Here is a 25,238-nt window from a genome sequence, read left to right on the forward strand (position 1 = left end):
AAGTAAACATAAGCAGAGATATTTTGTATGCCTCACTTAAGGCTGATAACATAAATGATTTTAGCCAGGAGAGTTATTTTGAAGAGTGTCAAGGAGGTGGGGGAAGGAAAGGGGTAAGAGTGGGCTGTATCCACTATGTTTTACTTAGAGCAGACCCACTGAAATTAATAGACCTAAGTCATGTCCATTAATTTCAATGTTTCTACTCTTACACTGGATGGTTTTAAGTCCCTCGTGCTTTTACTACCTGGTTCTCTTCCTCAACTGTACATTATGTGAAAGGGACACTTTTTTTTTAACAAGCTGTTTCGATTCTGGGACAGCACAGAAGTATCTGAAGAAGTGTGCATGCACATGAAAGCTCATACCAATAACAAACTTAGTTGGTCTCTTAAGGTGCAACTGAAGGATTTTTTTTAATTTTGTTTCGAGCACAGAAGTACTTTTCCATTCCAGTGCCAAAAGAAAGACCTGTGCAGAACCACAAGCCATAGCTATCGGGGAAAATGCTCAGGGTGCAGCTCGTCAAAAGTGTTCTAAGAGGATGGCCATAATATGCTGGTGTGGTTTAGGTGGAATTTAGCAACCAAGACCGATGCCAAACCTAGGCATCCCTGCTTTCAAGCTTTTGCAAGGACTACAACTTCTATCATGTCTGCTCAATGAGGCTGACGGGAACTGTAGTCCAAAATGTTTTGAGGACAGCAGGCTGGCTCTCCTTGCCCCCCCCCATTAGCATAGAGGAATAACAATCTCTTGCTTTCTAAAAGGTGTAAGTGACTTCTGTTTTGAAAAGGGAAGCCTCTAGGCCTGGGTTCTGGTGAGCGAGTCATCCCCTTCCCAATCTGGCAAGTCCAAGACTGCCTACAAGGAGATAGCCTTATAGGAAAATCTGAGCTTCATTTGGTTCTTTTAATAATAATAAAAGCCTCTCCCACTGCACTTAAGTAATTAACCCTTCACTTACAAAGTCCAGGGTGACAACGCCAACTTGATGGGAGCAAGGGTCACTTTAAGAAAAAAAAGGACAGAAAGCTTGCAGGTAACAATGCAAAGCCAGGAATTGTTTGGCAGAGGAAGGCAGCAAGGCCATCTCAACTGAAATAAGGCTTGAGGCAGGCGGTCACTCCTGGGTATCAGTCATACTGCAGCAGCGAGTAGAGGGAGTTTGGCTTGATGGCTTCTTGCCCTTTAAGGGACTTTAACTCTATAAGCACCACACACTCCAGGATATTAGCCCCCAGCTTCTTCATCAGCTCACAGGCAGCTTGCATGGTCCCTAGATGAGAGACGGGGGTGTTACTCATGCAGAAGAAAAACCTGCATTATTCAGGTACCATTGATTGTAACATGAGAAGAACCCACAACTGGAGCCCACATCCTGTTCCCTCCATGGCCAACCAGACAGCTATGGGAATATCTCTCCCTCAACTTGTGACTCCCAACAACTGGCACTCAGAGCATGCTGTCTTTAACAGCGTGGGGTAGGGCACAACCTTATCCTCCACCAATATGTTAAATCCCATTTTAAACCCAAGTGGGCCAACATTACGCCATGTGTTTGCAACTGGGTAATTGGGACCAAGTAAAAAAATGGGGCAAGCTTCCGAGTTCTCCAGAATTCCTCATTAGGAAAAATGTGACACAAGTTGAGAGGCGGCGGTGGCGGCCAGGCAACGTTTGAGGAGGAAACTAAAACAAAAGGTCAGAAAAACGAGGCTGGATAATGTTTTAGCCGTGAGATCTGCTTACATGTCGAGCCTAGCATGGAGATTGCAGACTTGTTCCACTCTCGGGTGCAGAACTATCATGCTGCACACTTGAGATTAAGGAGGAAAAACACGGCTGCTGTGCCCATTTCCTTGAGCTAGCAAAGCCTGGCTTGTCACCCAGTGCTGACCAGCACCCACAATGAATCCACGAGGTCCTGGGCAGGCAAGAGAGCAGGAATAAAGAGGAACATGGCAAGTCTTCCTTTGGGCTAAGCCAGCGGGGGGCATCATCTTCCATTCGGGTGTCTGCAGAACTGGAGAGGACCCCGACTGCCAATCCTCTCTACCCAAGAGCCTCAGTACCTGCCCGGTTCTCACCTCCTGTGGCAAGCAGATCGTCGATCAAGAGCACATTCTGACCGGGGCTCACTGCGTCGTTTTGAACTTCGAGCTCTGCCTGTGGGATGCAAAAGAAGGGTGGATTTTAGGCTTGCCGAATGGGCCGCCACTGGCATGTAGTGGCCAGAATCCTGGGGTGGGGGCTCATCACCCCAAAATGTGGGAAAGAACTGCCTGGCATTGGCGAGGGAGCAGGGAGGACTCAACTGCCAGCAAGTCAGCTGTCTGGGAAGAAGAGTGACATGGATGCTATCAGCTCTACTGATAGGGGATTTGTTGGGGATTGGGGTGGAAAGAGGACTTAGGGGTGGGGCTGCTCTTTATCAAGCAAACAGCAGCCAGAAACGCCACTTGCCTCAGTTGTAACTTCCAAGAACCGTAAGAACTTGTGTTTGGCAAGATGTGAGTCACAATACTGATTATGAATTATGTGAAAAGCTATGGAAAAGGAATATGAATTTCATGGCATGCTATGCAATAAAAGAAAATATGATGAAAATGACCCACAGATGGTGTTCAACACACACCAGATTGACGAAAATGTCTACCATATTTTTCGCCTCATAGGACGCACCGCCCCATAGGACGCACCTAGATTTTTTGGGGGGGGGGGGAAATAAAGGAAAAAAAATTAATTTCCCCCCCAGGCGCGGGGCTGGCGCGAGGGAAGCCTGAGCTTCCGCCGACCCCAGCCCCCAGAACAGGCTGCTGCCTGCAAGCCTTGGGAGCCCAGAGGGACCTCCCGCCGGGCGCGCAAGGCTTGAGGACATCTGCCCGAAGCACAGGGCATGTTCCGCAGCGCGCCCCGTGCTTCGAGCTGCAGGCTGCCGCCCCAAGCCTCGCATGCCCAGGGGAACTCCCGCCAGGCGCGCAAGGCTTGTAGATAGCTTCCTGAAGCCTGGAGAGCGAGAGGGGTCGGTGCGTACCGACGCCTCTTGCTCTCCAGGCTTCAGCAAAAGCCTGCATTCACCCCATAGGACGCACACACATTTCCCCTTCATTTTTGGAGGGGAAAAAGTGCGTCCTATAGGGCGAAAAATACGGTATATGTTAGAAGTGTAATGAAATTGAGGGATCCTTTTTCCACACGTGGTGGTCCTGTAAAGTAATTAAGGAATATTGGGCAACTATATATAAAGAATGAAAAAAAAATATTAAAAAAAACTTTCCCCCAAACAGATTTTCCTCTTGGGGATGGTAACAATGGAGGTAAAAAAAACCCAAGAGAGTTTATTACTATATGCCACCGCCACAGCTAGAACCTTATTGGCACAAAGGTGGAGAACAAGTATAGTACCCGCTAAGGAAGAATGGCAGTGTAAAATGTTTGAATATGCTGCACTGGATGATCTGACAAACAGGATAAGAGAAAACAAAGAGAAGGAATACTAGGAGGAATGGATAATGTTTACTGAATATTTTAAGAACCAGAATAAACAAATACATAGCTTAGCAGGTCTCAAGTAAATCCAGCAGGGTTGAAATAGTTTTTTAATAGATAACAAACTGGATGATTAAAAAGATGTGATTACATGGAGTAGAAAAACAAAGGAACCAGGAAAAGGGTGGAAGGGAAGTTATATGGTATATGTATACATGCTGTATTTGGTACAAAGTCATAAGTGGGGCAGGCGGAGGGGGGTGAAGTGTACTCTCTGTTCCTGTTTTTGAAAATGCAAATAAAAAAGGGAAAAAAGAATTTGTGTTTCAGCTTTTCCCTCCTCCTTTTTCCTCATGTGTCACGTCTTTTTAGATTGTGAGCGTGAGGGAAGAGACTGTCTTAGAGCTGACTTTGCTAAGCTGCTCTAAGATTTTTTGGTGTACAAATGCGGTAAATTAAAAATTATAATACACTTTTTTTAAAAATGGCTTTGCCTTCTCCTGCTGAGCCAGCATAAATCAACACTGGACGATCTTTAGAAGCCCCTCACCAGAGCTGCATTTGAAATCCTTTGATTAGCCCCCACCTCCACCCCCTAGAAAAAAAACCCCCACCAATACCTGGCCATATTCCAGAGAGTAGGCAACAGACACTGTGGGACCTGGTAGCTTCCCCTTCTTTCGTATTAGCACAAATCCAACTCCCAATCTCTGTGCCAAAGCTGGTCCAAAAAGGAATCCTCGGGAATCAAGACCTGTCAGAAGCAGAGAAGCAGCAGCTTACTTTCTCAGTCCTCAAAGTTAAAAGTGGTACTCCCATCATTGTGGCACAGTGAGTGTGGTATGTGAGGCGTTCTACCTGCTGACAGGAAGATGAGATTGTAAACCTGTCTCTGGACTTCACACTGCAGTGGGCCCGCACGTGTTCACATGACAGAATGCTTCTCTATGCAGTGCAATCCCCCGCAAGTAGAAAGTTAGCAGACCAGGGAGAAACCAGGCACTTCTTTTGCTGTTTGCAAGGCCATTCAGTGGAGGCTTAAGTGGAGCAAATGGGACGCAGGTGGCGCTGTGGGTTAAAGCCTCAGCGCCTAGGGCTTGCCGATCGAAAGGTCGGCGGTTCGAATCCCTGCGGCGGGGTGCGCTCCCGCTGCTCGGTCCCAGCGCCTGCCAACCTAGCAGTTCGAAAGCACCTCCGGGTGCAAGTAGATAAATAGGGACCGCTTACCAGCGGGGAGGTAAACGGCGTTTCCGTGTACGGCTCTGGCTTGCCAGAGCAGCAATGTCACGCTGACCACGTGACCCGGAAGTGTCTCCGGACAGCGCTGGCCCCTGGCCTCTTAAGTGAGATGGGCGCACAACCCCAGAGTCTGTCAAGACTGGCCCGTACGGGCAGGGGTACCTTTACCTTTACCTTTAAGTGGAGCAAATGCCAAGCTCTTTGTGATTTAAAGGGAGTACTGTCTGGTTTCAGTGGCTCAGCCTTGGCATATACATTTGACCAAGAGTGCATCTGAGCATGCACAGAGAACTCAGAGGAGTCAAGGGAGGAAGATTTGTTGTCAGGATGCAGCATGTTTGTAGATGGGGCATTCTTGGACTCAAAATCCACTGACTTTCTCTCAAGGACAGCCTTCCCCAACCTGGTGCCCTCCAGAGCTTTAAAGACAAACTGGTCCCTGACTCACCCGCAATGTACTCAACCTGGGGATGTGAGGCCTTGACGTGAGCTTCCAGGAGGTCAATTGCGGCTGCAAAGGCAACAGGGTCCTTTAAGAGGGGGGTGATATCTCTATGGGAAAAAAGAAGCACTTGTCAAAAAAAATTCTTTGTGAGTGGGAATTATCCTTCAGAAGAAAAATATTTGGGATCCAGCATTGGAGCTGCTTTATAAATGAAGTTAAAGCAAACAGGTATCCAACCTCTTATGTATTTTCCTTATTCTCCCACTTCCTCTAGGCTTAATCAAACCTGAAAGCTAGGTATCACTTCAGTCACGTCCCCTGGCTCACAGATGGCATATTCTGCTTGCTATGGTGCTCTTTGGGGCATGGGCCTCAGCAGGAACTTTTTGCGGGGGCAAAGTAAAACACTGTAACAGGCCAAAAAACGAGAAGAATCATGGCTACACATTTTGTCTCTTATCTCAGGTTCCATGCATGCTAGAAACAGCCTGTGGAATCAGGGAGTTTTGGGTCATGTCCCACCCACCCCTGTGGATGCCCATACTTGCTGAAAGGGCAGAAGCACAGCCTCCTGGTTCTCCTTTGTCCCCTGATCTAGGGCAGAAACCAGCATGGTCCTCCTTTCATCTCTGCAGTCCTGGGGCAAATCATGTAGCAACTGTGCACATAACTGATTATGCTTCTGGACTGCAAACTCCTCCAGGGACCTGTCCTGATGGAGAGCACCAGGCGCCTGGAGGGCGTAATAATAAATAAAGGGATGTTTTTAGAAGACGACCACCCCCACCCCTACTTCGAGCACCGGCTTAATCTGAGCCCTGGAGCCTCTTAAATGAGGGGCATTCGACAACCAGAGGGAAGTTGTTTACGGTCAGAAAAAAAGTGTACTTCGGAGCATGGGCAGAGTGCATTTTCCTTTCCGCAGTCGCCGGGACCTTGTGCCAGTGGCTCACTGGCAACAGGAGCGCTTCCCCAAGGGAGGGGGAAGGATTGCGCTCTGCACATGCTCAGGGGGAAAAGACCTCGACATCACATATAGCCCAAAGTGGCCGCTACCCGTCCCGCTTACCGGAAAAGCACCCCCGGCGTGGGAAAATCGGGGAACTCCCGGATCCGCTCCTGGACCAACCGCCGCTTCTGTTGCAGCCGCAGCTGCCGCAACTCAGCGCCCATGGCTAGAGCAGTCAATCTGCCCGGTACGAAGCAACGCGCATGCGTGGGAGAGTCGCCCTCCTGGGAGAAACCATTCGGCGGGGGGGGGACGACACTAGTTGCAAGGAACCACCACTCTTGCGCGATTGGGGGGGTGGAATGAGCAAAGAAAGTTAGAACCTCCGGGTCCCGATCTATGTGGGGTTATATTAAGCACAAAAAATTAGTGGCTCCTTTACCGTGAGTTTTAAGGTCCAGCTTTGTGCACAGAACCAAGGCCGTTAAATATTTTTGGTTTTAAAAACGGAGTTATTTTCCTCCACTTTGCCAGCGGGTGCTCAAGGGCGAGGCAGGACTCTTATTGCATATTTAGCCGGTGAATCAGCGGAGACTGGTGGTTTTGCAGCCCTGGGCTTCCGCTCTCTGGCTTGCAGCCGTCATCAACGCGAGTTGTACTTTGCAAAGGTCAGGTCCCTGCCCCACCTCCCTTACACTCGAGAATCTTGACACAAGGCACACGCAGAGGAGGAGATCTGGGGTCAGAAAATATGGGGTTATTGCAGCTACGAGGACATGGAGTGGGTTTGTGCGCAATTTTCCAGAGGAAATTCCTCTATTTTCTGTGTTATTTAATTTTCCTCCAAGGAGCTCAAGGTGGCATACATCGTCTTCTCCTCCTTCCCCATTTTTATAATTCACAACTATCCTGTGAGGTAGGTTAGACAGAGTGACTGGCCCAAGGTCATCCAGTGTGCTTCCTGGCTGAGTGGGGATTCAGACCCAAGTCTCCCATGTCCTAGTCCAGCATTCTGACCACTACACCACACTGGCTGTCCAGTCCAAGTCTGGTTTAAAGATAAACCAGCCTACTAGTAATTAGCAGATCAGGCAAGCACACAACTCCTCCCCCTCTGATATTTAAATCATTGTGATATCCCCCTTAAAATATGCAAATATAATTGGTTTATGCAAATACAGCGGTACCTTGGGTTAAGAACTTAATTTGTTCTGGAGGTCCGTTCTTAACCTGAAACTGTTCTTAACCTGAGGTACCACTTTAGCTAATGGGGCCTCCCACTGCCGCCGCATGATTTCTGTTCTCATCCTGAAGCAAAGTTCTTAACCCGAGGTACTATTTCTGGGTTAGCGGAGTCTGTAACCTGAAGCGTCTATAATAATGCAAAGGTGTCCTCATTTTGTGTCATGCATTTCCTGTCCTTTGGCAATCTGTAGGTGGCCATCCTCTGTGTACTTTTTGCTTTTTTAATAACTTTTTATCGGGTTTTATAAACAAGGATCATAGGAATTATAAGTGATACAAATAAATAGACCAAGTCTTCTCATGTCATTTGTACATCACAAAAATAGCATTAAAAAATTGCAGTAACAGCTACAACGTATCTTCAACCTTTTCCAACCAAAGATCCAGTTCTAAGCCAAACATGCATATGGGAACATGTTTCTCATTTATTTAACCATATATCTGTATGTTGGCCATGCTGCTGCTGTGACCCACTTTAGATCATGCCGTGATCCAAACTATTGGCCCCAACCCACTAGCTGAAGTCCCAGTATGTAGTTTAGGGCTTTAAATGGCAACAACAAAACCTTGAACTTGGCTTGGTAAGCGGTAGACAGTCAGTGCAGATTGTTTAACCCTGGTGGATGTGTTCAAAGCCGGGTGCCCCATGAAGCCCCCTGGTGGAGCCGAAGGGACAGTTTCCAGAACTCACCTTGGCAATGTTGGATTTCCAGTTGTAAAGGTTTGCTTCTGTTCCTGAAAGAATTTGGCTGAAACCCTGAACATACTTCTCAATTAATATGATTTGTGCAAGGCATTTTTAATCTTGTTGCAGACACAAAAGAGGCAGCCAGGTTTGGTCCATTAGAATAGAATCCACAGATCAGCTATATAGCCAACATTCATGGTACAGTCTGCAAGCTTTCAAGTTATGCAGAACTCTTTGCCAGGCTAGATAAGACAGAAAAGAATGCATCTTGGGTGAAGGAACACAACACAAGGTGCTTGTAGGGGCACTGCCATTTCCCTGTTTCCAGTCTCCATTGCTGAGAATATTTATTTTTTCTTTAAAGGGATATAGTTGAGCTGAAAGCCTATACAAAGGTCACATCCATCCAGAAGGATTTGCATTTCTCAGAAAGGCCTTTGTTGGGCAAGACAGAGAACAGGGTGGGTGGGTGATGAAGCAGAAGGTCACTGTGTAGGCTATTTTCACAGTTGTCCCTGCTAATACTAGGATTTTCTCAAAGACAAATTATCTCCTCCACCACCAGAAAAAAATACTTTCCTCCAACAGCTGGCCCAAGCTGGCCAGTCCTTAGCAACAGAAGAAACAAACACTGACCCAAGCATGCAACTTTCCATCGGAACACAGAGCTTTTTTAACGGCTATATCCCCAAAGACAGGAAGTGATTGGAATTGTAAGGGGGGTGGTTCTGTTTTGCAGTTGAGTTTGTTCTGCAATTTCACCACCAATTCGGCTTTTCTGTGACAACCCTAACACTTTCCTTTTCACAGGAGGCTATAGATAGCATCTTCATTACAACTTTGCCATCTTTATTGGATCTGTCTTCACAACAACCCTGTGAGATAGGCTACTGTCATAAAGTTTGACAGAGAAGGTGACTTACTCAAGGCTGCTTAATGAATCCATGGCAGAGGCCAGTCTTTCAATGTCTCCCCTGGGATCCACTTAGTGAAGTGGAACAAGACTTTGCTGGTGTGGGCATGTGAAGAAATCCATCACAGCTTAAACCACAAGGCTTGGCTTATCAGACAGAATTCTAGCATGACAGGCCCCCAAGGCACTTCTGCTCCTTTCCTTCCCCAACTTCTCTCATTTTAAAATACTGCACGTCGGGATTTGCATTTCAAATCTTATCTTCCACAATCTCATTCAACAAGGAGCTCAGGGAAGAGAGACACAGCACTTGTAGATCACATATTATATTGGCCTTAATTTCTTACAATCACACAATAAGAAAGTTATAAAGCTGACAAAAGTATTTCTTGAAAGTTAACAACAAACATAAAGAACTCTTCTAATCATACTAAAAACAACATCACAGCAGCAGACATTTATTCATATTAACCTTTGGCACTTCTTGAAAATGTATATTTTGGCACCATTTGAAACCAAGTCTTAAAAGAAATGTTGGCAATGGAGAACACTTCTTTGCATAGCAAAATAACAGAAGAAAGGTTTACCTTGCCAGCCATCTGTTTCCAGCAGTGGCTGACCAGGTGCCTCCAAGAAGCCCACAAGCTGGGCGTGATGACAACTACCCTGTTGTTCTTCCATCCCACAGCAACTGGCACGTAGAGGTAGACTGCCACTAAACATAGAAGTGCCACTTAGCTATCAGAGGCATTAACTTGATAATATAGCTCAGGTGTGGGGAGCCTCTGGCCAGACCATTTTGGCCAGCCACACTCACCTGCCCTACACCTGCTAGCATATATTGCATCAGGTATGAGATGCAGATAAAGTAATAGATGGGCCCAAAAGGGCACCTGTGGAGCCCTTTTTGAAGTGCAATACAGGACTCTCTGCAAACACCAATGATCAGCTGACTGTTAGTGCTCGAAGAGAGCCCTGCAGTGCCAAAGCCCCAACAATCAGCTGGGATTGGCTGCACTAGGAAGTTATCTAGTGCAGCCAAGGGGGCTGCAGGAAGCAACTTGGATTTAAAGCACTTCCTCCTGTGTTTTGAATCCAAAAAGCTAAGAAAGAAAGAAAGAAAGAAAGAAAGAAAGAAAGAAAGAAAGACAAAGCAGTTTGTATTGAAAACGCTGGAGAAAGCACTTTGAGTAGAGACCATTTTCTTTGCAGAGGGAAAGAATTCAATTTTAGGTGCATTGTCCACTCTGCAAAGACTTCAAAGGGGTTTCCTGTAACTAATAATCAGCTGAATGGCTAGTTCATTACACTTCCAGTGCCAATCAACTGATTAGTGCTGGAATAACATCCTCAAAGGAGGATGCAACAACCTCCTTTAAACTTTGACACCATTATGATGTCTGGTGATTGACAGGTGGGTAGTCCTGCCCATCTGCCAAAGCTGGCCTGCAGAGGGTATGGGAGACATTATAGCCAATAGACTGTAATGTTGCTGGCACTGCATGCAGTGAGCAGCAGTCTTTGCTCCAAACACGTTTAAGCAACACTGTACATTCGCTGGAGCCGCTGAATACTGGCATTGACGCTTAACAATTTTTAGATGGCACAAAGATGCTCTGCCTCATCAGGTCCAGAAGGGCTCCTGAGCTCCAGGACAAACTTCCAATTCTAGGCAGTGGGAGGGGAGCAGAATGCTGTGAGAGATGATCACAACTGATAACTGAGGGCTCAGTCTCAAAGGAACTTATGAGCAGCAAAGGACTAAGGCAGGCTCTCCAGCCCTAATATCTGAAATAGTCTTAAGCTCACAGTACCTTCGCCCTGTCTGTACTGAGAGGCTGAATTCATATAGATTTACTGCTGTAACCCTGAGAAAGAGAGGAGGGAAACACTCTGGGCTTCTTCCCACAATGCCCCTTTTCTGAAGAAATGATCCGCAGCAGCTCTGTCTCCAGCAGGTCAGGCATGAGATGCTCAGTGGGGCCAAAAGCATTTTTGAGGGTTGGGGCTGGGTGGCTTCAAACACTTCCCTATCTTCTCACAGCCTGGAGGAGCCCAATTCTGTTGCAGGACAGGAAGAGAAACTGGGTCAGCCACAAATCACTAGGAAAAATTAGTATCTGAATTTGCTTGCTTTCCTGTTATACCCCAACCCACCCCCATTTTCATATGATGTCTCTCACCTTGGTAGCCTGGAGGCAGGGGCTGTTGGTTGTTGTTTTTTTTAAAAAAAAACACTTTGTGCATTACTTAGGATACCTTTGGCCAGAAGTAGCTAACCTGAAAGCCTCTGATGCTCTTCTTCCAACCCCCATCCCCCCTGAACACTGGCCTTCCTGGCCGGGGCTGATGGGAGGTGGAATCCAGCAAGGTCTGGAGGGATGCAGGTTCCTCACCCCAGGCTCAGGCACTTTATTAACAACAACAACTTATTTCTGTTAGAAAAGTGACATTCAAGAATCGCGACACCCTGTGAACAGGATGGTAAAACTAGTGCAAAAACCCACATGCTAAAACCCCATTCCAACAGACTGGGCTGCCTTGTCCTCTTCACAACAGGGTCATGTATTAGCTCCCCCCCCCCCCGCACTATCCCTGCATTATTCTGGGGCTGTCTCAAATCCCTCTTCTGGCATCGTGATAAGTGAGCAAACCTTTGTATTGCTGACAGGAAGAGAGAAACAGCCCTAGACTTTGAAAGGCTCTATAATTATTTTGCACAGACATATTTGCGGAGATTACCCAAAGCGCTCAGGAGAAGACAGCAGTCTCGGAAGGCCAAGGGTGAGACAGATAAGAACATTTGTGTTTTAATGAGCAGTTTGATGGATTAGCCCGCCAACTGATGGATTAGAAGGCATTTACATGGCGACACCGAAACAGGAGAGCTCAGCCTCGACACCTCTGTGGTTCACCGGAATTATCCTGCCCTTGCTTGAGTTTTGTAGAAGACAGCCAATGTCAGGAAGGAGGAAGAGGACACCCTCCACAAAGAGAAATCCCTCCCAGAGCCCAGAAGCGATTGGTTACAACCAGGCAATGAGTGCAACCCACCCACCTGAGAAGTCTCAAGGGGGCCTTTAGTCACCAAACAGCCTGTCTTTAGATGCCATGCAGGATGAGCAGCACAGAATCCCCCAAGGGTGTTCCTGATGGCAGTGGGTCACACAACTGGGGCACCAGGGGAGAAAGTGCCAAAGTGCTGTCTCTCAAATTCTTCACCTCAGCCTCCTCGCTCCCACCCTTATCTCTGGGTCCCTCTGGCTCTGTCATCTTCGCCCTTGTGCTGGAAAAGCCTCTTATCCCTCAAAGGCATGTTTATGCCTAGCCTTTACTCTGGCCTCTGACACTTGAGATAGATAATATTTTGGGCCCCACCCTATTCCTGTGGCCGTCATTTGTTTTAAAACATTATTAATACTGTATTTTCAGATCACCGTGACTTGCCCTGGGACCTTATGGTGAAGGGCAGGTAATAAATAAGGAAATCAGCTCTATTTGGAACAGAGCTGAAAGCAGCTCTGGAGAAGGCAAGTGAAAACCAGCAGTACAGAGTCAAGCCCTCACTCCTCATCAGCTAGTGTGGACAAGTCAAGAGGGCCTAGACTTCTGCATGAGCCACTCTCAGTCTCCATAAAATGATCTTTGCTGCACATCCCTCATAAGCCACCCTACCTTCTTCCGATTTGTCCCTTCCCTCATTTGAACCTTTGCTGCTCATTAGTCAATCTATGACCCTCCGTTTTGGTCCTTTTCATCCAGCAAAGGCTGCAAGGCCTCTGAGGCGGAGATTGCCTCACATCCATATTCTGTACTGCACCTAGCACACGCTTGGCCCAACATCAATCACCTTCAAAGGGCAGCCAAGCGCATCACCATCTCCCTCCTTCGGCGTCTCTCTGCAAAGCCCACCCATCCATGGGAGAATCCAGCTGTCAGTTTATTAAAGGTCATTCCTGCCCGCTCTGTGCTGTTTGCGTTATTTTTATCTGCTTTGTTTCATGTGAGAGCCCTACAGGGGGAAATAGTTTTCGAGAGGCTGCTGGTGAGTGAGGCTTTGCATTCTGCACTGCTAACACCAGGTGGCAATGATGGCCTGGCAATCACAGCAAAGGGCATTTTTGCAGGCATTCAGCTCTTGGAAGGAGGGCTCCAGCCAACTTAAAGAACAATTAACAGGGTTTTCGTAATCTGTCTATCACTTCCAAAATGTAAAGGGAAGGACAGTGGAAGCAGTGCAAGGCAAACAGATGGACGCCTCAGTTGCCAGAGAAGCTGAAGTTTCTCACAGAGAGTTGGACTCTCCTAGATTTTATGACTGCAAGGGCCAAATTTCTACCTCTTTCAAGGTGCTGTGGTCCCTTGTACACTAACTGGCAACAGATCTCCTGAGTTTCAGACATATTTCCCAGCCATACCTGGAGATGCCAGGAATCGAACCTAAGACCTACTGCATCCAAAGCCCTGCAAAATACTAGGCACTGCAAAAGCTGAGAAGAGGAAAGATACCTCAGTGACGATGGACAGAGACTTTTCAGGCTCATTTCCATATGTATGGAACTGGTCTTTCAGTGCTGCTGCCTCTTTGAATTCACAAAGGAAGATATAGTGACAACAGAAATGCATGGACTTTTTTTTTTACATAAACTCCTAGTGAACTGAAGCACTTCCTGCAAAAAGGGAAAGATGATGTTCTGAGTTGCCCAACCTAAGGGGAGATAAGCTCCACAGACTACATGAAGGACCAAGGGGTTTTATGCTTATTTACATTTTAATCCCTTACCATGACCGCCTTGTCACAGACGTTCAGCTGAGGCTGCCCAGGTAGCAATGTCTCCTTGTGCTGCTCAACGACGGGGGAGATTCTTTCTAAAACACTTTGGTATTCAGCACTTGAAAAACTGGAAAGGCAGAAAAAGGAGATCAGGCATGACAGACATGTAAACACAAGGAATGCTGGCATACCTAGTGTGGTGGATGGGAGATTGCTGTGTTATACCACATTAGACTTCTTTGACTATTTAGCCCAGCATTGTCAACTCTGACTGGCAGCAACTATTCACCACCTGCTACCAGATCTACCAGGGACTTCTGCAGGCACAGCAGGTGCTCAATCACGGAGCTGTGGCTTGTGCTGAGTTACTCAACCGGTATGTGGAGTGGCAGATGCGGAGAGCCATCAATGACAACTTCTGCTCACTCTGGAGATGGTGCAGCACAGTCTAGATTAAAATTTCACGTGTTGCACGGCTGTGGGTACATGGAGTTTGCACATTAGGGCAGGAGTGGGCAGATGGTAGACAGACAGCTTGTACACAGAGATTATCCCAGCAAGTGACTAATGGGGTGTGCAGCAGAAAACTGGCTCTGCCCCTTGAACTACCTTTCTGAGCCTGGTTCTGGTTGGTGGATCCTGGGATTCTAATTTAAAAACAACAACATAGTTCTCCCAAGCCTGACATTTGCTCATGGTTGAATTAGGGATTACCAGAACTAGACATCTTAAAAAACAGTCCTTCGGCTTCAACCCTAAGGGCCCACCACACTTGCTCCCATGCCTTCAGATGGTTCCTGGACCTGAATGCTTAAAACACTGTTATGAATAGCATAGAATACGAAGATTGGCCTTCTGCAGGCCCAAGATGCCGTGGATACACAGGGAGCATCACAGCATCCGCCTCACCCTCTGCCTGTTCCTAAGGTAATGGACATAGACTCCATGCCACAGGAACACAAAAGTGGACTGACTCAAGTTATGCTTCACAGAATGGTACCCATTTAAATAGATGTGAATTCCTCCAATGCCACCCTACGGCCACCGAATGAGCAAAGCACTGACATGTTCAAGGGAATATATTATCTCGAGAGTATATTTTACTTACTTACTTGTTAGGGTCTTTAATCCCATTTTGTTCCCAAATTCAGAATAGGAAGTTAAGTAGTAACACAGAAAACACCTTCAACAACTCAGAGCCAAGTGATCCAAATCTTTATTTCTGTTTTGGACACTGCAACCATCCATAGCTGATGTAGTTTAAATGTTCAAAGCTATGACCAATCCAGATCCAGCATGGATCTGGGTTGCAAGATGTCTTATTATGGCTTTAGCAGCTTTGAGAGGTGGAGAGAGCAATTCTGAGCATGTGGCAATGTGCGTGCCCCACACGGGAACACACACTGAAGACCTTTACTTGGTTGACTTTGGTCTGTACAAAAAGTCACTTGAATTAGAACTTCCTAAGATTGTGAAACCTGCAATGTTAGAAATATCGTAAAAAGTTGGAAAAACTAATAATTGGATACGGCAAAGATTAAAAGTAACGGATGCAGTGGAAAAGGTTGTGAAGTTAACATGGATATATGCAGGACATGTGGCAAGAGGCAATTTGGGCTGATGAAGGTTAATCAATGCTACAATTTCAAAAGGCCAAGGGCATGACCACCTATGTAACGGGTAGACAATCTAAAATTAATAGCAGGGCTTATGTGGATGCAAGAAGCAAGCAACAGAAGATGATGGAGGGAACTTGAAGAGGCATATATCCAAAGATGGGTGAGAGATGATGGAGAAGACGAAGACAAGGTTGGACACCTTGAATTGTTTTCACACAAGAGGGCTTTCACTGACTCTCCTGTGAATGTTAAGGAGGAGCAGGAAACCAGGCCCCTTCCCACTTTCCCCCACCCCAACTACCCATCCCTTACTCTTATCAGGATTATAAACTTCAGCAGGTATTTGTTTAAGTGGCTTAACGTTCCCTTTCACTGTGGTATTACTTCAAGTACTTCTTAAATGGAGGATTAATACCCAGTGATCTCATTTTGTCCATCATATTAAGAGTCACTTAGGAAACAAAGAACTGCAAATTGCTTCTGGAGATAAAATGGAAACAATGCCACTCAGGCCTAACCCTGGACCCCCTTTACTCCTGGTCCGAGCTGCCCACTGGCCCCGGGGGCTCCAGAGCATTTCCTTCTCCAAAATCAATCACATTCGAAACCGAGGAACACGCCAACAGTTTCCAGTAAGTGCTATAAATACCATATCTTCTTGGCAGCCTTCCAGACAAACACACACACACACACACACACAAAGTCCAATGGTGGAGCTGGATCTAAGCACGGCTCAGAACAAAGTGGAAGGAAGGTTGCAAGGAGGAATTGCATTCTTGAGAACAATGACAGACTTCATCTCAGAGAAGAGAGAATTTGTGACCTCTTCTGCCACAGAACATAAGAACCAACTGCTGGAGGAGACCCAATGGCAGTCTGTCTAGCCCAGGATCTTGCTTCCCAGTAGCCAACCAGATACAGATAAGCCTTTAAGGCAACAGCTATCAGTGTCTACTAGCCATTTTCTTGATTGGGACACTATACTTCTGTTGATGCAGCCTAGAATAGCATTCACTTCTTTTGCTGCTGCATCATACTGTTGGCTCATGTTTAACTTCTGGTCTACTAAGACCCCTAGATCCTTTTCACATGTACTACTGGCAATCCAGGTGTTCCCCATTTTATATTTGTGCAGCTGGTTCTTTTTGCCTAAGTGCAGAACCTTGCAATTGTCCCTACTGAAATTCATTCTGTTAGTTTTGGCCCAGTTCTCCAATCTGTTAAGGTCATCTGTTGTGCTCAGGTCCCTGCCTGTAGGCTTCCTGTCGGAATCTGCTTAGCCACTGTGAGAACAGGTTGCTGAAGTCTCTGGAAAATAGGGGCCTGCTTTGATCTGAACCCACTATCCCACTTTTTAAGAGGGGTAGCCCTGTTGATCTGTTGCATCAAACAGACTGTTGTGGCACTGAAAACAAATGCAAAGGCATTTCTAGAAATTAGTAATGGGAACATAAATTTTATATGCACACAAAGAAAGAACAGTGCAAGTCATTCCCAACAACTGGCAATGGGGAGAAATAAGTAGAGCAAGATCTATAGTATTGTATTGTTATCATATAGTATTAAGACACACAGAAAAAGGCAACGGCCTGGTTCATGCGCCAAACTATGGCATCCTGGAACTGTGCAAATTTACAGGCTCCTGGAGAACAGATCGCAGCTGCTTTGCTCTTCCCCAATTTTTCACTCCTGTGCTGTGCTATGCAAGGCCAAGACGAGCCACAATGGAGTAAGGCAATGGCGCACTAACCTCACCTGTCTGTCTTTTTGCAGCTGCCCACCAGACATTGCTGTCAAGTTTAATAAAAACAGGGAACATGGGCATCAGCCAGCACTGGGTGATGGAGGCTGTTTATTTCACTGGGATGCATACAGGAAATCTTCCCACACAAAAGCAGAGAGCCAGCAGCACAGATTGTAGAGATCTTGTCTTCTCCTGCACTTATCCTCATCAGCTATTTGAACTGGTTAACAGGCTGGTGCACATATAGATTGTATATGGGATGTACAATACCCCCTGCTCCGCAAAGAAAAGCTGCTTGGTCATGCCCACCTCTGCATTATCCAAGGGAGGAAAAAGAATCATGAGGGAATGAATGACCAGAATCCACAGCAATTTTCATGCTGCTGTTGGTGCTATGCCTGTACAGGTGTTTGGAATGCCTACTGTCTAAGCAAACTGACAGGCTGCTTTGCCCCTGGGCCGCCCTAAATTTGTATTCCGTCTCTTCAAGCCTGCCAAAGGGAGGATGGGAATTGCAGTGGAAGAATGAGAGGGAAGAGCGCGCCAGGGTGAGCAGGTGGTGTTGTGAGGAGTTTGCTCGGAGAGATTCCCCCTGTGTACGCAGAATTATTCCACGCTCAGGATGAAGGAGCAGAGTGGACAGAGTCCAGGGTCATTACACTAATTGACACTTTACCTCCAGGAAGTCCCCAGAGAGCCAATCAGGGATGGATTGGAGGCGCAAGGTCCCAGGCACAGGTGTGGCGTGTGTTTAGTTCATTTAGCGTAATTGTGCTTCTGCAATCTGTTCTCATTGCCCTCCCACTCCAAGCAAAATCTGTACACAACTCACTCCATTGTTAACCCCGCCGTGGCCTGCCGTGAAAACTCAGTTTGGGGCTGGAAGGAAGGAGCTGGTGTTAATATATTGCCTCCCTCCCTGGGCTATGATGATCTTAATCTTTGAGCCTTTACACTCGCCTTTCCAGCTTCACAGAACTGTCTGAGGTTTCTGAATCTGAATGATGAGAAGCCAAGCTGTAAATATATATATATAGCTTTTTTGTATTTCTCTCTTCCTTTGTTTAAGTATCTGTGTACATACACACACACACACTCTCTCTCTTTCTGCATCCAAATGCCTGCAAAGCCAGGTGGTGCAGCTCTTTCCATCTGCAGTGAGTTGTGTGCCTCACCCCCTGACTCAAGACAAAACAAAGAAGGATCTGGTAACATAGGAGTCTTTGCTGGAGAAAGCATTTCCCACCCCTAAAAACTTAAGATGCATAGCAATGCAAGTTGGCATAATATAGACATCACCTCACCTATTTTCTCCCCATTTTATATTTTATTCCAAGACAGGCTCTCATTTGAAAAACAACACCACATTTGCACACTGCTCTTCCTCTGTGCAGGAAGACCTAGACACTGGGAGAACAGCTTGGAACCCTGAGACTACAAAGAGAGAGAGCATGAACTATGCTGGACTATGAGGGACCTATGGCCTGATCCAGCTTGGGGATCGTCTTATGTTCAGTGGTATGTGCAATACAGTGAGCTCAGGTTTACAGCATCCCCACAGACAGGCAGGTCCTCCCCATATTCTGTGGACAGAATCACCGACAAGCCTATTTTTGTTCCTCTTGCAGGGCCCTTGCTGGTACCCATCTTTTGAGTGAAATTATGCCTGGGCAAGAAAACACTTGCTCTCCCTCTGAGAAGCACTAATACAGGGACTCCCAACAGGCAGGCTGCCAAGGGGGATAATTAAGGCAAATCAAAAATACGCACCCGCCACAGTAGTAACATCTCTGCAAATGAGGATAATTTAATTACCCACAAAGAAAGGGAGACCTCCTTTCCACAAGGCTTCCAATGTGACCGGAGATATGAGAGGATATAAACATTAGAGAGCTTCCCAAATGAACTTTCATTTGGTTTATTATTATATTTATTTAAAGAGAGAGAGAGAGAATGTGCGCCTTTCTATTATGCCCTGCATATTAAAACATCATTTCGCCATAATCGTGTCATAATCTCCCCATAAAATTCAATCAAGACAATAGCTTGCCGGGTGTTTGGAAAGCAAGGGAGCCAGATGAGAAATGGCTGCAGATGAAAACAATGGAATGCAGCTCAACTCAGAAAGGGCGGTTTTCCAAAGAGACAGATGACAAGGCAGGGGATGCCCTGCGGAGAGAGAGCTCCCAAATCTGGATCCAAGTAGCTTGGATTTTGAAAGGAAAACCCCTCAGCCCAAAGCACAAAAGTAAACTGGAGCTCTGTATGTTACACTTGCAGGACTGGGGCGCCTGCGATTTGCTGCTGGGTGCAGAACTCAGCATACCGACAGCCATAGCTTTTTCTTTTTGTAAGGAAGCTTCCAGCTCTTGTGGTTGGTAAGATAAACTTGACAACATTGGGGCCATGCCTGGGGGCCCAACAGGACATAAAAGAGGGGGTATGATGGGGCTTCTGCACCAAGCATGGCAGGTTGCTCCTTTTGTAGGGGGAGGGAAATTGCAGAAATAATTCTACATATGCAGACTGTTGGACTGGCATGATGTATTCAGAAAGCTGATGTGTGGTGTGGTGAGCAGCATGTTGTGCAAGGACCTGCGAAGACCCAATACTGTTCAGGCAGGCCTTTGAAAATTGAATTTCTTTACAAGGCAGTTCTTCTTGAGATGTTACTGATGTTATGATAATATGATGCCACTATGCTATTTCTATTTTCCGGACAGCCCTGAGGCTCACTGCGTGCAGTTGGCCTGGCCATAATTTCACTGCCCAATCTGTAAGAAAGATGGGAATCTGAATGTAATAAATAATAAATAAAATATTCAGCTCTAAGATTCAAGGTGTTGCTCAATGTAGCATTCAAAGTTGTTACTCAGTGCAGCCCTACTAGGCAGCACTGGGCCGTGGTGGGATAGATGAAGGCAGGAACTTGTATATGAAAAGATGCAACAAGACATTTTAGAGTATTGGTCATAGCAGAGGTCGCACTTCAGGCAGCAAAACATTATGATCTGTCTTTGGATGTGGGTTCGCTTGGTAGACAATTTCTGCTTCTAGTGTGGACTATGCATGGTCTTGACAAAAAAAGAAATAGTATTGCATAAATGATTATCAATATAAATTAATACATAGCTGCTTACTGAAATGTTAAGTTTCTCTTCACTTAAATCACACCTATGAATATAACTATAGCCTTTAAGTCAAGAGGAATCTGCAGATCCAAATTAAGGTTAAGGTTAATTAAGGTTAAGAACTTAAGAATGGCCCTGCTGGATCAGACCAAAGCCCCATCTGGCCCAGTACCCTGCTCTCACAGTGCCCCTCTGGGAAGCTCACAACCAACACCCAACTCTCTGGGAAAGGGGAACAGCATTCTTTCTGACTAGTGCAACCAAAACGCTTCAGAGAATGAGAGAAGGAATGGAGAGAAACAAAATCACCCTCAAGGTGAGCGAGAGAAAGTCAGATTGTCAGGCTACCCTGTTTCCTTCCCAGTGGGTCATTACAAGTACTGAAACTTGAAAAACCGGTGCCTGGCCTTCCTTTTTTCCTCCTTCCTCCTCATCAGTTTTTCCTTGCAAGTAATGCATTTCAGATTGGTTGTCTTACTACTATTCTTTGTAAACAGCTCTGGGAGCCTTTTTGGCTAATAAGTTGGGTCAAAAGAGGTTATGAATAATTTTGAGTTTGTGCCAGAATTGGTGATTCCAATAAGAACCACAGCGAGATCAAAGATGGAATTATTTCACCCCCCACTCCCAATGACAGCATCTCTATATGCAGAGTTTACGCAAATTATGTGCACATTAAAACCTATAAGTCAGCTATACTTCTCCAGCTCATGATTCACTCCCACACTGCCTGCCCCTGCAGTTAGTGCAATGTGAACCAGCAACACTCAAGCCACAAAAATCAACTGCAAAAAGAATTCATTAGGGCTGAAAAGTAGGAAGATCTTATTCACTCCAAGGATAGGACCAGCATCTCTTTTTCCTTTCCTCCCCAGCAGAGAACACTTAGTGGGCAGCGCAGTCACGTGGTTCTGCCAGGACAGTAATGGAATGAGCGCAAGTGCTCCGCTATTTAGAAGGATGGGTAATTGCAGCCCTGTCAGTTCCAAGAGCACCTTGCTGTAAAAGCCACTTTGGTGAAGGTGGAGCCAACAACGCCCGTTTCCTCTCTCCTTAACGCTCCATTTTGTAAACAGGATTTGTTTCAGGGAAAGCAGATGGTACACTCTGGCTCCTCGTGAGAAAACCCGCCCAACCTTTCCAACTGATCCGCCAAGGCTCTTTTGCTCCATTGCCAATGCAACCTCATGTGCCTCTCTGCAGCTACTCCTGGTGGCTGCTAGAATCCCAGGCTCACCTGCCAATTCATAGGGAGGAGGCAGGCATGGAAATATGCTTACCAAACAGCTGCCACAGACTCTCAGTTCACACCCTGCCTTTCAGTGGCCTCAGGTGAGGGCAAAAGGCAGGCGGCAGGATGTCTTAAACCCTTTAATGGAGCATGGATTTAATCTTAGGGATAAGTGAAACCTATCTTGAATAGCTTCTGGCTACACAAACATGCCAAGTTCCTTAGGAACATGGAAAGCTGCCTTTTCCCAGCCCAGAATATTTCTCCACCTAGTCTACATATCATCTGCTCTGACTGACAGTGACTCTCCAGGGTGTCAGGCAGAGTCTTTCCCATCACCTATGGCCTGATCCTGGAGATGCAAGGACTGAACTGGGGACCTGGCGCTTGCATACTGCATCATCTGCTGCTGAGCTACAACCCTTCCCCTTCGCCACCAAGAGGGCTCCCAGCTCTGACATTAAGATGATTGCTACCAAGGAGACAGTCTTTGTGATTATACTCTTCATCAAAAACACCCTCGGGGCTGAAAGCGGGAGGGTGGGGGGAGCATTCAGAGCACCATTATAACTCCAAGCATGTTGCTTTCAGGGGCCTTCTCTGCAAAGAGCCTCCTGCCTGCATCCCCTAAAACTGCAGATCCCCTCTCTGTCTCCTCAGGGTCTTGAAACCAGCTTGCAGCTTGGAAATCTGGGGCCACTTGGCTGGAAGGAGGTCAAGACCTCTTGCACGGTTCTAATTAAGGTTGAGGGGGCTTGCAAAGAAGAACCAACTGGAGGGGAGGCATTGTTCCACAGGTCAGATATGCCCCCGCTTTCTACTTAATGGAATTCAGAATCTACCACCTGAGACAGCTCCCTCACTTTTCACCCCACAGGAGAGCTGTCTTTGTCTGCAGCCATTAAAAATCCAGTTCTGCTGGTTTTAGTTCATTTTACCTGCTTGTCAGAGAGCTGTACAGCTGCAGTGCTGTCAGGATAATGCATTTTGATCCAACTTGCTTCTTTCACACTTTCATTCTGAGCTTCCCAGAAGCCTTGTTATTAAAAGCATAGATGCTGTCTGTCAACTCCAGGACCAGCCCAAGACATTTTGCTGCCTGAGGCAAAAGATAAGATGCCACCCTCATCCCCCCGCATTCCAAGTCCAGAAGCAGACCCGGCTGGCAGCCAAATTTTAGTTCAGCACTGGCAGTGGGACACCATGGTCTACCACAGAGCAGGCAGTGCGTGGTACACAAAAGCCCCAGCCCCTTGCTGCTGCTCCCTGATGCCCGCCTTCCTCTGCCTCATGGTATGGCAGGCCCTGGTCAGCCTGGCTTTGTATGCTGCTGCTGAACAATTCTGTGATGCTCAAAAGCTTGCATTCTTTCCCACAGAGAAAGGACAAGGCAGTTAAAAGGGATGCTGTGCTTGAGCACTTTACCTCGCTCTCTTGTGAGGCTGATGTTCACCTCAAGAACACTACTTGTGTTTCCAATCACATGCCTGCCTTACCTTATTGGATACTTTTCCCCAGGGTCCTTTCCCAAGTGAAACAGAAGTGGAAGCTTGGAGTGCTCCTCTTGGTCATGGGTCGTTACTCCAGAAACATTTTGGCCGGGGCAGAAATCAATGCCCTGCAAGAGAAAAAGGAATGCCATTCATTAAAGATCAACAACAAAAGCACATGAGCTGTAGGTGGCCAGGGATCTTGAATTCTCATCAGTTTACATTAAGAAAGAAACTTTCAAGTCCTAGTGATTTAACAGAAAAACCTGGAAACAAATGAATACAGGGCCCCAGATTCATAGGGTTGTCAAATGTTGCTATGTTAATTCCAATGGATTTCAAAGTGGCTCAGTGAAATCATGCTTCCCCAGTGCTGATTCATTACCAGAATCTCCTCTCCACACCCACATGCGTTCTCAGGCTGGCTGCCAGGCTGTACTGAGGACAGGAAAAGCTTCCTAATTGTCATTACATTTGCATCACCCCTTTCCTCTACCTGGAAAAGCTTGAGAATAGCATACATAGGCATCCCAGGTGGTCTGCAATCCAGGCAAGGACCAGACTCAGACCTTTTGCAAGGTTGCTGCCTCACAAGCCTTTGGACCAAAAGGCCAGTAATTGGTTTCCTAGGAATTCAATGTCACGCAAGAAAAATGGACCCAAAGAGGCTTGGAAAATGGAATTTGTTTTTCATGCTCAACTGACTGGCACATGTGTGGTTAGGAAGGACCTGCTCACCACCATCCCCAGTCAGTGACACACAACCCTCAAGACATGCTTTCCCCACAACCATGTGCCTTGACCCACTTATTAAAGGCATTCAATAATATCTATCCCCAGGACAGCTTGCTTGCTCCTGCTTCCCAACCACTATGGCTTCCAGGTACACCATCTCCTTACTTTAATTAGTGTACACATGGCAAACCTCTCTACCATGCAAAGGGTGAAACCATCCCTCACTCTCTCAGTGTAAAGTGCAGAATCATAATCAAAAGATAGACAACACATATTGCTGGCCCCACTCCAGATTCCACAATAGGCAGGTCAGGTTGAAATAGTCAAAACTGCTGCACTCCAGCAGCTGATGACAGTTCTAGAGCAAATCCTATACTAATGCACTGTCCCAAACTATCACCCAGGGCATATCATACTGCCAACCACAGCATACCCTTTCTTTGCATTGATGCAATAATGTCTCTGGTCTATTCCATAAGCCAAACTTTTATTTGCAACACACACACCATCACTAACAGGGCACTTGCTGGAGTCAAGAGCATGATGCAATGAGCTCTCTTTCTGCACCACACCCCCATGCACCACATCCTTCTAAAACATTAATTATGAAGAGAGGAGTTCATTATAGTTGTGTCTGCTGGATGCTCTGATGGCAGCCTGGATGTTGCTCAGAAAGCTGCATCCTCATGTTCCGGTTGGCTGGCAACTTCCATGTAAAGATGGAAAAAAATCCATCTTGGTTGTGTGCAAATGTGCATTTGTAGACTGCTTACACCAGTCTGAATCTCAAAGTGGTCTATCATAGAGGGGCATGATCCTGTGCAGCAGGAAGTATCCACCCATCACCCAACATCTCTGGAGGAAGAGTTAACTGCTAGAAATCCCCCGGACTAGTGTGTGTGTGTGGTTTTTTTTTTTTTTAAACCACCCACAGAATGGCTTCATTCACCTTGCCCAACTTCTATCCCAGCACTACAATGGCAGCATTTCCAATTACCAGCATTCTCACACTGACTGAGTTGAACTACCCAGTCTGCAACGTCTATTTTCAGCCTGAGTGCATCTTCCTACTAAAGGAGCTGTCAATGGGTCAGTAGGATACTTTTAAATAAATATGGCACAAGATCAGCAAATGAGATGCCAGCTCAATACACATGGGCCCTAGAAGTGTCTCTTTGAATCCCAGTCACCAAGTATGTTCTTACTTCTCCTCTTGTAGGTAACAGACCACATTTCTGCCTAGCAGGGGGGGAGCTGCAGATGCAAAACCTCCCCTCATTCTGGAGAGCCTAGAAGCAGGCAGACAGAACACATGGTCACCTAGAAACAGCCTCTCATACATCTACACTGTCCCACCACTAGTTGCCTGAAACTGATGTTTTAGGTAACTGGGGAAGGAAGGAGAATCAGAAGGAGAAGCTTGGGGTGGGGAGGAGAAAAGACGAAGAAGCTGCCCTGGAACTGCCTTGCTTTTCCACCAACCATGTGGCAAAAGCTAAAAAAAACATAGGTGGGCAACTGGCAGGCCAAGAAACCAAGAATG

At 46.5% G+C, this 25,238-nt stretch overlaps 2 protein-coding genes and 1 long non-coding RNA gene across 5 annotated transcripts in view; 1 reads left to right on the forward strand and 2 right to left on the reverse strand.

Annotated features, from left to right (window-relative positions):
* Window positions 1–430: 430 nt before the first annotated feature.
* On the forward strand, window positions 431–1,028 carry LOC307223124. Its single transcript, XR_013841961.1, has 2 exons — window positions 431–566; window positions 854–1,028. It is a non-coding gene; the product is annotated as an uncharacterized lncRNA (long non-coding RNA).
* On the reverse strand, window positions 899–6,404 carry APRT (adenine phosphoribosyltransferase). Its single transcript, XM_079988942.1, has 5 exons — window positions 6,246–6,404; window positions 5,180–5,283; window positions 4,113–4,246; window positions 2,091–2,169; window positions 899–1,279 (listed from the first exon to the last, which is right to left on the reverse strand). Exons 1-5 carry the CDS (start codon window positions 6,347–6,349, stop codon window positions 1,137–1,139), a joined length of 564 nt encoding a protein of 187 aa, XP_079845068.1. The 5' UTR covers window positions 6,350–6,404; the 3' UTR covers window positions 899–1,136.
* Window positions 6,405–8,886: 2,482 nt separating this feature from the next.
* Window positions 8,887–25,238, reverse strand: part of GALNS (galactosamine (N-acetyl)-6-sulfatase) — a 50,599-nt gene continuing 34,247 nt past the window's right edge. For all 3 annotated transcript variants that reach the window (XM_079988849.1, XM_079988851.1, XM_079988850.1), the window contains 3 exons: window positions 22,967–23,088; window positions 13,755–13,872; window positions 8,887–11,032 (listed from right to left, as the gene is read on the reverse strand). In XM_079988849.1, coding sequence (XP_079844975.1) covers window positions 10,946–11,032; window positions 13,755–13,872; window positions 22,967–23,088 — 327 coding nt within the window. In that variant the 3' untranslated portion in view covers window positions 8,887–10,945. The remainder of the gene's footprint in view (window positions 11,033–13,754; window positions 13,873–22,966; window positions 23,089–25,238) is intronic.

Source organism: Podarcis cretensis (genome assembly GCF_951804945.1).
Source record: "Podarcis cretensis genome assembly, chromosome: 8".
NCBI classification, from domain to species: Eukaryota; Metazoa; Chordata; class Lepidosauria; order Squamata; family Lacertidae; genus Podarcis; species Podarcis cretensis.